The sequence below is a fragment of the Heptranchias perlo genome, chromosome 9 (genome assembly GCF_035084215.1).
Source record: "Heptranchias perlo isolate sHepPer1 chromosome 9, sHepPer1.hap1, whole genome shotgun sequence".
NCBI lineage: Eukaryota > Metazoa > Chordata > Chondrichthyes > Hexanchiformes > Hexanchidae > Heptranchias > Heptranchias perlo.
This window is the reverse complement of record NC_090333.1, coordinates 84,473,161-84,487,732: the sequence shown is the minus strand read 5'-3', so window position 1 is coordinate 84,487,732 and position 14,572 is coordinate 84,473,161. Positions and strand designations below refer to the sequence as shown.

Genomic DNA, 14,572 nt, shown 5'->3' with positions numbered 1-14,572 from the left:
ACCAATACGAAGAACTTTGAGAGTTACATTAGGAAAAAGAGGGTGGTCAGGAGCAGTGTTGGCCCCTTAAAAACTGAAAGTGGGGATATTGTCATTGACAATGGGGAAATGGCGGACATGTTGAACAATTACTTTGCGTCAGTATTTACAGTAGAAAAAGAGGATAGCATGCCGGAAATCCCAAGAAAACTAATATTGAATCGGGGACAGGGACTCGATAAAATTAACATAAGTAAAGCAACAGTAATGAAGAAAACAATAGCACTAAAGAGTGACAAATCCCCAGGACCAGATGGTTTCCATCCCAGGGTTTTAAAGGAAGTAGGTGAGCACATTGCAGATGCCCTAACTATGATCTTTCAAAGTTCTCTAGATTCAGGAACTGTCCCTCTAGATTGGAAAATTGCACATGTCACTCCGCTTTTTAAGAAAGGAGAGAGAGGGAAACCAGGGAATCTTTCAAAGTTCTCCAGATTCAGGAACTGTCCCTCTAGATTGGAAAATTGCACATGTCACTCCGCTTTTTAAGAAAGGAGAGAGAGGGAAACCAGGGAATTATAGACCTGTTAGCCTAACATCTGTTGTGGGTAAAATGCTGGAGTCTATAATTAAGGATCGGGTGACTGAACACCTCGAGAATTTTCAGTTAATCAGAGAGAGCCAGCATGGATTTGTGAAAGGTAGGTCGTGCCTGACAAACCTGATTGAATTTTTTGAAGTGGTGACTAAAGTAGTGGACAGGAGAATGTCAATGGATGTTATTTATATGGACTTCCAGAAGGCATTTGATAAGGTCCCACATAAGAGACTGTTAGCTAAGATAGAAGCCCATGGAATCGAGGGAAAAGTACGGACTTGGTTAGGAAGTTTGCTGAGCGACAGAGAGTAGGGATAATGGGTAAGTACTCACATTGGCAGGATGTGACTAGTGGAGTCCTGCAGGGATCTGTCTTGGGGCCTCAATTATTCACAATATTTAGTAACGACTTAGATGATGGCATAGAAAGTCTCATATCTAAGTTTGCCGATGACACAAAGATTGGTGGTATTGTAAGCAGTGTAGATGAAAACATAAAATTACAAAGCAATATTGATAGATTAGGTGAATGGGCAAAACTGTGGCAAATGGAATTCAATGTAGACAAATGTGAGGTCATCCACTTTGGATCAAAAAAGGATAGAACAGGGTACTTTCTAAATGGTAAAAAATTAAAAACAGTGGATGTCCAAAGGGACTTAGGGGTTCAGGTACATAGATCATTGAAGTGTCATGAACAGGTGCAGAAAATAATCAATAAGGCTAATGGAATGCTGGCCTTTATATCGAGAGGACTGGAGTACAAGGGGGCAGAAGTTATGCTGCAGCTATACAAAACCCTGGTTAGACCACACCTGGAGTACTGTGAGCAGTTCTGGGCACCGCGCCTTCGGAAGGACATATTGGCCTTGGAGGGAGTGCAGCGTAGGTTTACTAGAATGATACCCGGACTTCAAGGGTTAAGTTATGAGGAGAGATTACACAAATTGGGGTTGTATTCTCTGGAGTTTAGAAGGTTAAGGGGTGATCTGATCGAAGTTTATAAGATATTAAGGGGAACAGATAGGGTGGATAGAGAGAAACTATTTCCGCTGGTTGGGGATTTTAGGAGTAGGGGGCACAGTCTAAAAATTAGAGCCAGACCTTTCAGGAGTGAGATTAGAAAACATTTCTACACACAAAGGGTGGTAGAAGTTTGGAACTCTCTTCCGCAAACGGCAATTGATACTAGCTCAATTGCTAAATTTAAATCTGAGATAGATAGCTTTTTGGCAACCAAAGGTATTAAGGGATATGGGCCAAAGGCAGGTATATGGAGTTAGATCACAGATCAGCCATGATCTTATCAAATGGTGGAGCAGGCACGAGGGGCTGAATGGCCTACTCCTGTTCCTATGTTCCCAGTAACACTGGGGAATGAGGCAGTAACATTGGGAGAGAGTAACACTGGGAGCGAGGCTGTAGCACTCGGGACTGAGACAGCAAACTGGGAGTGATAATTGCTACATTAATGCAAATCTATTTCCTCTGGAGAGAATGAGGTGTGAGGTGGGGAACTCATCCAGCAGAGTATATAAATATTTAATAATAGAGTAAGACCAATATTATTCGTGAAAAATACAATGATCATATACAGTGTTATATATTTTGAATAAACTGCCAGACACTGAGGGATTAACATCGGGGAGTGAGAGACAGTAACACCAGGAATGAGGCAGTAATACTGGGGAGTGAGACAGTAACAAAGGGGAATGAGACAGTAACACTGGGGAGTGAGGTAGTAACATTGGGAGAGAGTAACATTGAGAGCAAGACAGTAACACTGGGGATTGAGACAGTAACACTGGGAGTGATAATTGCTACATTAATGCAACTCTGTTTCCTCTCGACAGAATGAGGTGTGAGGTGGGGAACTCATCCAGCAGAGTAAATAAATATTTAATAATAGAATAAGACCAAAGGAAAGCAATATAATTCGCGAAAAATACAATCATCATATACAATGTTATATATTTCGAGTAAACTGCCAGACACTGAGGGATTAACACCGGGGAGTGGAGAATAACACAGGGAATGAGGCAGTAACACTGCAAAATAAGACAGTAACACTGAGGAATGCAACAGTAACACTGGGAAATGCGACAGAAAGACTGGGTGCTGGGACAGTAACACAGGGAGTCATACGCTAACACTGGGGAGTGAGCAGTAACACTGGGGAGTGAGCAGTAAAACTGGGGAGTGAGCAGTAACACTGCGAGAGATCAACACTGGGAGCAAGGCTGCATCATTAGGGACTCAGACAGTAACACAGAAATGAGACAGTAACATTGGGGAATGAGAAGTAACATTGGGGACTGAGACAGTAACAAATGGGTGTGAGACTGTATCATTGAGGGTGAGACAATAACACTGGGAATGAGGCAGTAACACTGGGGACTGAGACTGTAGCAGTGGGGGTGAGCAGTAACACTGGGGAGTAAGCATTAACGCTGGGAAGTGAGACTGTAACACTGGGGAATGAGACAGTAACATTCTGGAGTGAGACAGCAGTAACACTGCGGATTGAGACTGTAGCACTGGGAGTGAACAGTAACACTAGGGAGTGAGCAGTAACATTGCAGGGTGAGACAATAACACTGAGGAGTGAGACAGGAACACTGGGGTGTGAGACAGTTAAACTGTGGAGTGCGTTAGTAACACTGAGGAGTGAGACAGGAACACTGGGGTGTGAGACAGGAACACTGGGGTGTGAGACAGTAACACTGGGGAGTGAGAGAGCAACACTGGGGAGTGAGAGAGTAACATTGGGAAATGAGATAGTAACACTGAGGAGTGAGAGAGTAGCACTGGGGGATGAGGCAGTGACACCTGGGAGTGAGATAGCAACACTGGGGAGTAAGACAGTAACACTGGGGAGTGAGACAGTAACACTGCGAATGTGGTAGTAACACTGGGAATGAGGCAATAACACTGGAATGAGGGCAGTAATACTGGGAATGAGGGCAGTAACACTGGGAACGAGACTGTAACACTGGGAATGAGGGCAGTAACACTCTTGATCCTCTGTTTTATTGATTGGACTATGGTCAGTGCTTCTCTGAACTTCCTTCTCCTTCCCCGCCTCCAAATACCTAATCCGACACTCTCCTCCCCCTCCCTCGATCCTCACCGAAATAAACAACTTGAAGAATTTGCATTTCTATCACACCTTTCACAACCTCAGGATGTCCCAAAGTGTTTTACAGCCAATGAAGTACTTCTTTTGAAGTGTAGTCACTGTTGTAATGTAGGAAACGTAATTTGTGCACAGCAAGATCCCACAAACAGCAGTGTAATAATGACCAGATAATCTGTTTTAGTGATACTGATTCAGGGATCAATATTGGCCAGGACATCGGGGTGAAGTCCCCTGCTCTTCTTCGAAATAGTGGCTGTGGGATCTTTTACGTCCATCTGGGAGCGCAGACGGGGCCTCGGTTTAACGTCTCATCCAAAAGACGGCACCTCCGACAGTGCAGCGCTCCCTCAGTACTGGCCCTCCGACAGTGCAGCGCTCCCTCAGTACTGGCCCTCCGACAGTGCAGCGCTCCCTCAGTACTGGCCCTCCGACAGTGCAGCGCTCCCTCAGTACTGACCCTCCGACAGTGCAGCACTCCTTCAGTACTGGCCCTCCGACAGTGCAGCGCTCCCTCAGTACTGACCCTCCGACAGTGCAGCACTCCCTCAGTACTGCCCCTCCGACAGTGCAGCACTCCCTCAGTGCTGCCCCTCCGACAGTGCAGCGCTCCCTCAGTACTGGCCCTCCGACAGTGCAGCGCTCCCTCAGTACTGCCCCTCCGACAGTGCAGCACTCCCTCAGTACTGACTCTCCGACAGTGCAGCACTCCCTCAGTACTGACCCTCCGACAGTGCAGCACTCCCTCAGTACTGCCCCTCCGACAGTGCAGCACTCCCTCAGTACTGACCCTCCGACAGTGCAGCACTCCCTCAGTACTGACCCTCCGACAGTGCAGCGCTCCCTCAGTACTGACCCTCCGACAGTGCAGCACTCCCTCAGTACCGCCCCTCCGACAGTGCAGCACTCCCTCAGTACTGACCCTCCGACAGTGCAGCGCTCCCTCAGTACTGACCCTCCGACAGTGCAGCACTCCCTCAGTACTGACCCTCCGACAGTGCAGCGCTCCCTCAGTACTGACCCTCCGACAGTGCAGCGCTCCCTCAGTACTGCACTGGGAGTGTCGGCCTGGATTATGCTCTCAAGTCTCTGGAGTGGGGCTCGAACCCACGACCTTCTGACCCAGAGGCGAGAGTGCGGACAGTGAGTCACAAACCGAGACTCAGCACACCGTCTCCTGCTCTTAACTCAGTCTTTGGCCGGGTGTCAAAAGTGCACCTCCCCCCCACCGTGCCTTCTCTATTATTTGGAGTGTCGGAGAGGAAAGTTCAAAGGAGCAGGCCCCCAGGGTAAAAAGGCAAGTTGAGCCTTGTTTGTTATGGAGCTTCAGTGAGGCTGCCACTGGCTACTGCTGTTTGTACAGATTCTGTAATCTCGACAGAGCTTGTCAGGCAGCCTCGCGACCATTGACCTGTGCACTTGTGGGCTGTTTTCTCTCTCTCCTTGTTGTTTTCAGGAGCTATTCGCCATTCCATTTGAAACATCAGCAGAGGAGTGATATTGGACAGAACTTTCACAGGTATGTGGCTGAAATTCTATCCCAGGTTTAAAACAAGTACAGTTGAAGGAGAGAGGTAGAAGCATGAGGAAAACTGAAACAATCTGAAGAATGACTGTCAAACATTCGAGCAGGACTGCAAGCTCTGCGATGGCTTGGTGCCTGGGGTTTACGGAGATTACGGGGGGCAGTGAGGGTCCCAGGATCAATCCCCCGCGGGGTTCATGCTGGGGTTGGAGGAGTTTTCGAATGGGCCTCAGTTCCCCCCAACTATTCCCCAACTCCCCCGCCCCCCCCCCCCCGCAATCTACAGATAGGAAACAAAACCCCCCCATGGATCCAGGTTCGGACTGCTATCCAGTGACCCCCCCGCTGGAAAGGGTCAGCACGTGGACATCAGGTGGGGAAGGGATCGGGTGAGAAAGGGATCAGGTGAGGAAGGGATCAGGTGAGGAAGGGATCAGGTGAGGCAGGGATCAGGTGAGGCAGGGATCAGGTGAGGAAGGGATCAGGTGAGGAAGGGATCAGGTGAGGCAGGGATCAGGTGAGGCAGGGATCAGGTGAGGAAGGGATCGGGTGAGGAAGGGATCAGGTGAGGAAGGGATCAGGTGAGGAAGGGATCAGGTGAGGCAGGGATCAGGTGAGGAAGGGATCAGGTGAGGAAGGGATCAGGTGAGGAAGGGATCAGGTGAGGAAGGGATCGGGTGAGGAAGGGATCAGGTGAGGAAGGGATCAGGTGAGGAAGGGATCAGGTGAGGCAGGGATCAGGTGAGGAAGGGATCGGGTGAGGAAGGGATCAGGTGAGGAAGGGATCAGGTGAGGAAGGGATCAGGTGAGGCAGGGATCAGGTGAGGCAGGGATCAGGTGAGGCAGGGATCAGGTGAGGAAGGGATCAGGTGAGGAAGGGATCAGGTGAGGCAGGGATCGATGACGAAGGGATCAGGTGAGGCAGGGATCAGGTGAGGCAGGGATCAGGTGAGGAAGGGATCAGGTGAGGCAGGGATCAGGTGAGGCAGGGATCGATGAGGAAGGGATCAGGTGAGGCAGGGATCGATGAGGAAGGGATCAGGTGAGGAAGGGATCAGGTGAGGAAGGGATCAGGTGAGGCAGGGATCGATGACGAAGGGATCAGGTGAGGCAGGGATCAGGTGAGGCAGGGATCAGGTGAGGAAGGGATCAGGTGAGGAAGGGATCAGGTGAGGCAGGGATCAGGTGAGGCAGGGATCGATGAGGAAGGGATCAGGTGAGGCAGGGATCGATGAGGAAGGGATCAGGTGAGGCAGGGATCAGGTGAGGAAGGGATCAGGTGAGGCAGGGATCAGGTGAGGAAGGGATCAGGTGAGGCAGGGATCAGGTGAGGCAGGGATCGATGACGAAGGGATCAGGTGAGGCAGGGATCAGGTGAGGAAGGGATCCGGTGAGGCAGGGATCGATGACGAAGGGATCAGGTGAGGCAGGGATCAGGTGAGGCAGGGATCGGGTGAGGCAGGGATCGGGTGAGGAAGGGATCGGGTGAGGCAGGGATCGATGAGGAAGGGATCGGGTGAGGCAGGGATCAGGTGAGGCAGGGATCGGGTGAGGCAGGGATCGATGAGGAAGGGATCGGGTGAGGCAGGGATCGATGAGGAAGGGATCGGGTGAGGCAGGGATCGGGTGAGGAAGGAATTGGGCAAGGAAGGGATTGATGAGGAAAGGATCGATTAGGGAGGGATCGGGCGAGAAGGGATCCAATGCAGAAGGGATGGGTGAGGGAGGGATCCGGTGAGGGAGGGATCGGGTGAGGGAGGGATCGGGTGAGGACAGGAGCGGCTTCAGCTGTGATGCCCTCCCCGGTTGACCCTCCTTCTGATCCACCCTCAGATGTGAAGAAGGATCCTTTGCCAGAGTGCTCTGAGTGCCTGTGGAACTGTATCCCAGTGTGACCTGGTGCCTGGAGTGAAGGGAGAAAGAGGGAAAAAATGAGCAGAATATTTGTGGATTTTAATCTCCTTCTTGGGCAGTTACTGCCTTGTGAATCCTTCATGGGCAACGGGAACTGTGCTCATTACTGAAAAGGGTCCAGCGCAAATAACCAAAGTGGTTCTGAAGACATTTGATGGGCACTCACCCCCTGCCCAGATTCCCTTGTATCCCTGATCTTCCAGCACAGGTGGGCTCTGGATCCGTGGAGGGGAATGACCAGCGACACCCGATTTGCCGGGGAGGGACGCAGTTACCTGCCGATTGGCTACAGTTGCCCCATGATTTGTGGCGGGTGCTTGTTCGGTGGGGGTGAGATGTGTCGATGCCCCCACACCCCACACCCCACACCCCACGTCTCCTCCCGCCGTGCCAGGCTGTGCTGGCTGCAATTACTCAGCACGGTGTAGCAGCAGTGCTTCCATCACCCTCTGGTGGGGGTCTCACTGACTGCCACTCGAATCAATGTGGGGGGGTGTGAGGATAGAGGGGGCGGAGGGATAGAGCAGGGTGAGGGGGATAGAGGGGTGGAGGAATAGACGGGGTGAGGGGGATAGAGGGGGTGAGGGGGATAGAGGGGGTGGGGGAATAGAGGGGGGATGGGGCAGATAGGGGGATAGAGGGGGGTGAGGGGGATAGAGGGGGTGGGGGGAATAGAGGGGGTGGAGGAATAGAGGGGGTGAGGGGGATAGAGGGGGTGGAGGAATAGAGGGGGTGAGGGGGATAGAGGGGGGGTGGAGGAATAGAGGGGGTGAGGGGGATAGAGGGGGTGAGGGGGATAGAGGGGGTGGAGGAATAGAGGGGGTGAGGGGGATAGAGGGGGTGGAGGAATAGAGGGGGTGAGGGGGATAGAGGGGGTGGAGAATAGAGGGGGTGAGGGGGATAGAGGGGGATGGGGCAGATAGGGGGATAGAGGGGGGTGAGGGGGATAGAGGGGTGGAGGAATAGAGGGGGTGAGGGGGATAAAGGGGGATGGGGCAGATAGGGGGATAGAGGGGGTGAGGGGGATAGAGGGGGTGGAGGAATAGAGGGGGGATAGAGGGGGATGGGGCAGATAGGGGGATAGAGGGGGTGAGGGGGGATAGAGGGGGTGGGGGGAATAGAGGGGGGATGGGGCAGATAGGGGATAGAGGGGGTGGGGGGAATAGAGGGGGTGGGGAATAGAGGGGGTGAGGGAGATAGAGGGGGTGAGGGGATAGAGGGGGTGGAGGAATAGAGGGGGTGAGGGGGATAGAGGGGGATGGGGCAGATAGGGGGATAGAGGGGGTGAGGGGGATAGAGGGGGTGGGGGAAATAGAGGGGGGATGGGCAGATAGGGGATAGAGGGGGTGGGGGGAATAGAGGGGGTGGGGGAGATAGAGGGATAGAGGGGGTGAGGGGGATAGAGGGGGTGAGGGGGATAGAGGGGTGGAGGAATAGAGGGGGATGGGATTGAGAGGGGGGTGGGGGAATTGACGGGGTGAGGGGATAGAGGGGGGTGGGGGAGTTAGTGGGGGTGGGGGGGTTTAGAGGAGGTGGGGGTGTGTGTGAGGCCTATAGTGTGGATCGATGAAGAAGGAACAAGGTTTAAGGGGGTAGCTTGTTTTGATTTTTACCTTTGAAGTGATGGAAGAATGAGGCCATGAAGACCCCTTTACCCCATGAAGACCCCTTTACCCCATGAAGACCCCTTTACCCCATGAAGACCCCTTTACCCCATGAAGACCCCTTTACCCCATGAAGACCCCTTTACCCCATGAAGACCCCTTTACTGGTGCCAGACCCTGCCTGAAATTCTGAAGGTGTCCGAGGTGAATATATCACCACCGCTCCCAGATCTAATTGCCTGATTGATCTGTAGTTTGGCTTTTCGTAGCTCATTAAAGAAGCATTTCACGTATTCTATAAAACAGTGATTCAGGAATTGGGGTGTGCAGTGGTTATATTACTGGACTAAAGAAAAACTTGTATTTATATTGCGTTTTTCACGACCTCAGGACATCCAAAAGTGCTTTACAGCCAATTATGTACTTTTTTTTGAAGTGTAGTCACTGTTGTGATGTAGGGAACCAGCAGCCAATTTGCGCACAGCAAGATCCCACAAACAGCAATGTGATAATGACCAGATCATCTGTTTTAGTGATGTTGGTTGGGGGACCTGAATCCATGACCTTCTGACTCAGAGGACAGAGTGTTTACCCACTGAGCCACGGCTGACACTAATAATCCGGAGAAACGTGAGTTCAAATCCCACCGCCGCAGTTTGAGAATTTAAATTCAGTTCGAAAAAAATCTGGAAATAAAAAGCTGGAATCAGTAAAAGTGTCGGATTGCCGTTAAAACCCAACTGGTCACTAATGTCCTTCAGGGAAAGTGACCTGCCGTCCTTACCTGTTCTGGACCTATATGTGTCTTTAGTCCCACACCAACATGCTTGAATCTTCACTGCCTTCTGAAGTGGCCTGGCAAGACAGTCAGTCGTATCAAACCGCTACAAGAAGGCCCATCACCACCTTCTCTGGGTAACTGGGGATAGGCCTGGCCTGGGTATGGTGTGAGGCCTGGGCTGGGTCTGAGCTTGGTGTGAGGCCTGAGTATGGTGTGAGGCCTGGGCCTGGGTCTGGGTCCGGGTGTGGTGCGAGGCCTGGGTCTGAGCTTGGTGTGAGGCCTGGGCCTGGGTCTGGGTATGGTGTGAGGCCTGGCCTGGGTCTGGGTGTGGTGCGAGCCTGGGTCTGAGCTTGGTGTGAGGCCTGGGCCTGGGTCTGGGTATGGTGTGAGGCCTGGGCCTGGGTCTGGGTATGGTGTGAGGCCTGGGCCTGGGTCCGGGTGTGGTGCGAGGCCTGGGTCTGAGCTTGGTGTGAGGGCCTGGGTCTGGGTGTGGTGTGAAGCCTGGGTCTGAGCTTGGTGTGAGGCTTGGGTATGGTGTGAGGCCTGGGCCTGGCTGTGGAGCGAGGCCTGGCTGTGGGTATGAGGTCTCGACCTGGGTCTGGGTTTGGTATGAAGCCTGGGTGTGGTGTGAGGCCTGAGTCTGGGTTTGGGTGAAGCATGGGCCTGGTTTTGGTGTGAAGCTTGGGTCTGGGTCTGGGTTTAGTGTGAGGCCTCGGCCTGAGTGTGGTGTTGGGTCTGGGTCTGGGTCTGGGTGTGGTGTGGGGCCTGGGTCTGGGGCTGGGTGTGGTGTTAGGCCTGGGTCTGGGTGTGGTGTGAGGCCTGGGTCTGGGGCTGGGTGTGGTGTTAGGCCTGGGTCTGGGTGTGGTGTGAGGCCTGGTCTGGGTTTAGTGTGAGGCCTCGGCCTGGGTGTGGTGTTGGGTCTGGGTCTGGGTCTGCGTGTGTGTGAGGCCTGGGTCTGGGTGTGGTGTGAGGCCTGGGTCTGGATTTGATCTGAGGCCTGAGTCTGGGTGGGCTCTTTGGCAGGGTGTCAGGCTGCCTATATAATTCAGGCCAGCATTGCCCTCTGTGTATTGCTGGGTTGTATGGACACTCCCCTGACACTGCACAAAGCCCACTGCCAGAACAGTGAAGACACTTTTGTCACTCATTTCTGGGATCTTCATGTGCGCAGATTGATTGTTTCCCACATGACAACAGTGACTACTCTTCAAAAGTACTTCTTTTCTGCAACAACCTCGCAGACTTGCAGATTTGGGCTGTTGCTCTCGGCCTCTGAATCCATCCCATAATAACAACAGTGTGAATTCACAACCCCGGCACCCAAATCACCATATTGGTGTGGGACTATTTTAGTTCATTGCCCACTTACTTTACCGTATCGGCCATGGCTTAGTCATAAGGTCATGGGTTCAAGTCTCACTCCAGAGACTTGAGCACATAAGCCAGGCCGACACTCCAGTGCAGTACTGAGGGAGTGTTGCACTCACTGAGGGTCAGTACCGAGGGAGCGCTGCACTGTCGGAGGGTCAGTCCTGAGGGAGCGCTGCACTGTCGGAGGGTCAGGACTGAGGGAGCGCTGCATTATCGGAGGGTCAGTACTGAGGGAGCGCTGCACTGTCGGAGAGTCAGCACTGAGGGAGCGCTGCACTGTCGGAGGGTCAGTACTGAGGGAGTGCTGCACTGTCGGAGGGTCAGAACTGAGGGAGTGCTGCACTGTCAGAGGGTCACTACTGAGGGAGCGCTGCACTGTCGGAGGGTCAGTACTGAGGGAGTGCTGCACTGTCAGAGGGTCAGTACTGAGGGAGCGCTGCACTGTCGGAGGGTCAGGACTGAGGGAGCGCTTGCACTGTCGGAGGGTCAGTACTGAGGGAGTGCTGCACTGTCGGAGGGTCAGTACTGAGGGAGTGCCTGCACTGTCAGAGGGTCAGTACTGAGGGAGCGCTGCACTGTCGGAGGGTCAGGACTGAGGGAGCGCTGCACTGTCGGAGGGTCAGTACTGAGGGAGCGCTGCACTGTCGGAGGGTCAGCACTGAGGGAGCGCTGCACTGTCGGAGGGTCAGCACTGAGGGAGAGCTGCACTGTCGGAGAGTCAGTACTGAGGGAGCGCTGCACTGTCGGAGGGTCAGTACTGAGGGAGTGCTGCACTGTCGGAGGGTCAGTACTGAGGGAGTGCTGCACTGTCGGAGGGTCAGCACTGAGGGAGAGCTGCACTGTCGGAGAGTCAGTACTGAGGGAGCGCTGCACTGTCGGAGAGTCAGTACTGAGGGAGCGCTGCACTGTCGGAGAGTCAGTACTGAGGGAGCGCTGCACTGTCGGAGGGTCAGTACTGAGGGAGCGCTGCACTGTCGGAGGGTCTGTACTGAGGGAGCGCTGCACTGTCGGAGGGTCAGTACTGAGGGAGCGCTGCACTGTCGGAGGGTCAGTACTGAGGGAGCGCTGCACTGTCGGAGAGTCAGTACTGAGGGAGCGCTGCACTGTCGGAGGGTCAGTACTGAGGGAGCGCTGCACTGTCGGAGAGTCAGTACTGAGGGAGCGCTGCACTGTCGGAGGGTCAGTACTGAGGGAGCGCTGCACTGTCGGAGGGTCAGTACTGAGGGAGCGCTGCACTGTCGGAGAGTCACTACTGAGGGAGTGCTGCACTGTTGGAGGGTCAGTACTGAGGGAGTGCTGCACTGTCGGAGAGTCACTACTGAGGGAGTGCTGCACTGTCGGAGGGTCAGTACTGAGGGAGCACTGCACTGTCGGAGGGTCACGACTGAGGGAGTGCTGCACTGTCGGAGGGTCACTACTGAGGGAGCGCTGCACTGTCGGAGGGTCAGTACTGAGGGAGCGCTGCACTGTCGGAGGGTCAGTACTGAGGGAGCGCTGCACTGTCGGAGGGTCAGTACTGAGGGAGCGCTGCACTGTCGGAGGGTCAGTACTGAGGGAGCGCTGCACTGTCGGAGGGTCAGTACTGAGGGAGCGCTGCACTGTCGGAGGGTCAGCACTGAGGGAGCGCTACACTGTCGGAGGGTCATTACTGAGCGAGTGCTGCACTGTCGGAGGGGCAGTACCGAGGGAGTGCTGCACTGTCGGAGGGTCAGTACTGAGGGAGCGCTGCACTGTCGGAGGGGCAGTACTGAGGGAGCGCTGCACTGTCGGAGGGTCAGTACTGAGGGAGCGCTGCACTATCGGAGGGTCAGTACTGAGGGAGCGCTGTACTGTCGGAGGGTCTGTACTGAGGGAGTGCTGCACTGTCGGAGAGTCACTACTGAGGGAGCGCTGCACTGTCGGAGGGTCAGTACTGAGGGAGCGCTGCACTGTCGGAGGGTCAGTACTGAGGGAGCGCTGCACTGTCGGAGAGTCACTACTGAGGGAGCGCTGCACTGTCGGAGGGTCAGTACTGAGGGAGCGCTGCACTGTCGGAGGGTCAGTACTGAGGGAGCGCTGCACTGTCGGAGGGACAGCACTGAGGGAGTGCTGCACTGTCGGAGGGAATGGAGCACTCCCTCAGTACTGACCCTCCAACAGTGCAGCGCTCCCTCAGTACTGACCCTCCGACAGCGCAGTGCTCCCTCAGTACTACAATGGGAGGGTCAGCGTGGATTATGTGCTCAAGTCTATGGGATCTTTCTGTGCGTAAATTGGCTGCCGCGTTTCCTACATTTTAACAGTGACTACACTTTGAAAGTACTTCATTGGCTGTAAAGTGTTTTGCGACGACCTGAGGAGGTGAAAGGTGCTATAGAAATGCAAGCTCTTTCTTTCTTTTACTGTACCTCTTAAGGAATCGCTCAATCAAACCCCCTCGCCCTACCCCCGCACTAACGTGGGCTGTTCTTCCCCTTCCAGGATGAGACTCCACGCCTTGTTCCTCTGTGTAGTGTTAGTGGGGGCGTCTGACCACCTCTCTGATCACAACAGTCTGTCCCACTGTAACACCAAACTCAAGGACATCCCAGGGCAACCCATGTGTGTGTATCGTAGTCCAGACAAGAAAGTCCAGCCGGTGGAGACGGGGGGAGGGCAGGGTCAGCCCAAAGCCAAGACGCTGCCTGGCAACACCAACCCTCGTGTCTGGGAGCTGTCCAGGGCCAACAGCAGGTTTGCCATCGAGTTTTACAAACAGCTTGCTGATTCCAAGTCCAACGAGGAGAATATCTTCATGTCGCCTCTGAGCATTTCCACAGCATTCGCCATGACTAAACTGGGAGCGTGTGGGGACACCCTGCAGCAGCTGATGCAGGTACGTGCTCTGAAAATCTCACCGGGGATAGCGTGAGCCTCAGGTAAGGGGATAAAAATGGGGGCAGATGGAAAGCAGCTGCTGATTCGCTATCACCCATGCCGGACCAGTTCGTGGTCTTGACATCAAGGCAGCATTTGACCGAGTGTGGCACCAAGGAGCCCTCGTAAAATTGAAGTCAATGGGAATCAGGGGGAAAACTCTCCTGTGGCTGGAGTCATACCTAGCACAAAGGAAGATGGTAGTGGTTGTTGGAGGCCAATCATCTCAGCCCCAGGACATTGCTGCAGGAGTTCCTCAGGGCAGTGTCCGAGGCCCAACCATCTTCAGCTGCTTCATCAATGATCTTCCCTCCATCATAAGGTCAGAAATGGGGATGTTCGCTGATGATTGCACAGTGTTCAGTTCCATTCGCAACCCCTCAGATAATGAAGCAGTCCGAGCCCGCATGCAGCAAGACCTGGACAACATCCAGGCTTGGGCTCATAAGTGGCAAGTAACATTCGTGCCAGACAAGTGCCAGGCAATGACCATCTCCAATAAGAGAGAGTCTAACCACCTCCCCTTGACATTCAATGGCACATTACCATCGCCGAATTCCCCACCATCAACATCCTGGGGGTCACCATTGACCAGAAACTTAACTGGACCAGCCACATAAATACTGTGGCTACAAGAGCAGGTCAGAGGCTGGGTATTCTGCGGCGAGTGACTCACCTCCTGACTCCCCAAAGCCTTTCCACCATCTACAAGGCACAATTCAGGAGTGTGATGGAATACTCTCCACTTGCCTGGATGAGTGCAGCTCCA

The 14,572-nt window shown here is 53.7% G+C and overlaps 1 protein-coding gene across 1 annotated transcript in view; it reads left to right on the top strand.

Annotated features, from left to right (window-relative positions):
- Window positions 1-5,016: 5,016 nt before the first annotated feature.
- serpinc1 (serpin peptidase inhibitor, clade C (antithrombin), member 1) overlaps window positions 5,017-14,572 on the top strand; it is a 90,408-nt gene continuing 80,852 nt past the window's right edge. The window contains exons 1-2 of the mRNA XM_067989622.1: window positions 5,017-5,232; window positions 13,369-13,762. Of these exons, the coding sequence (XP_067845723.1) occupies window positions 13,370-13,762 (393 nt within the window). The 5' untranslated portion in view covers window positions 5,017-5,232; window position 13,369. The remainder of the gene's footprint in view (window positions 5,233-13,368; window positions 13,763-14,572) is intronic.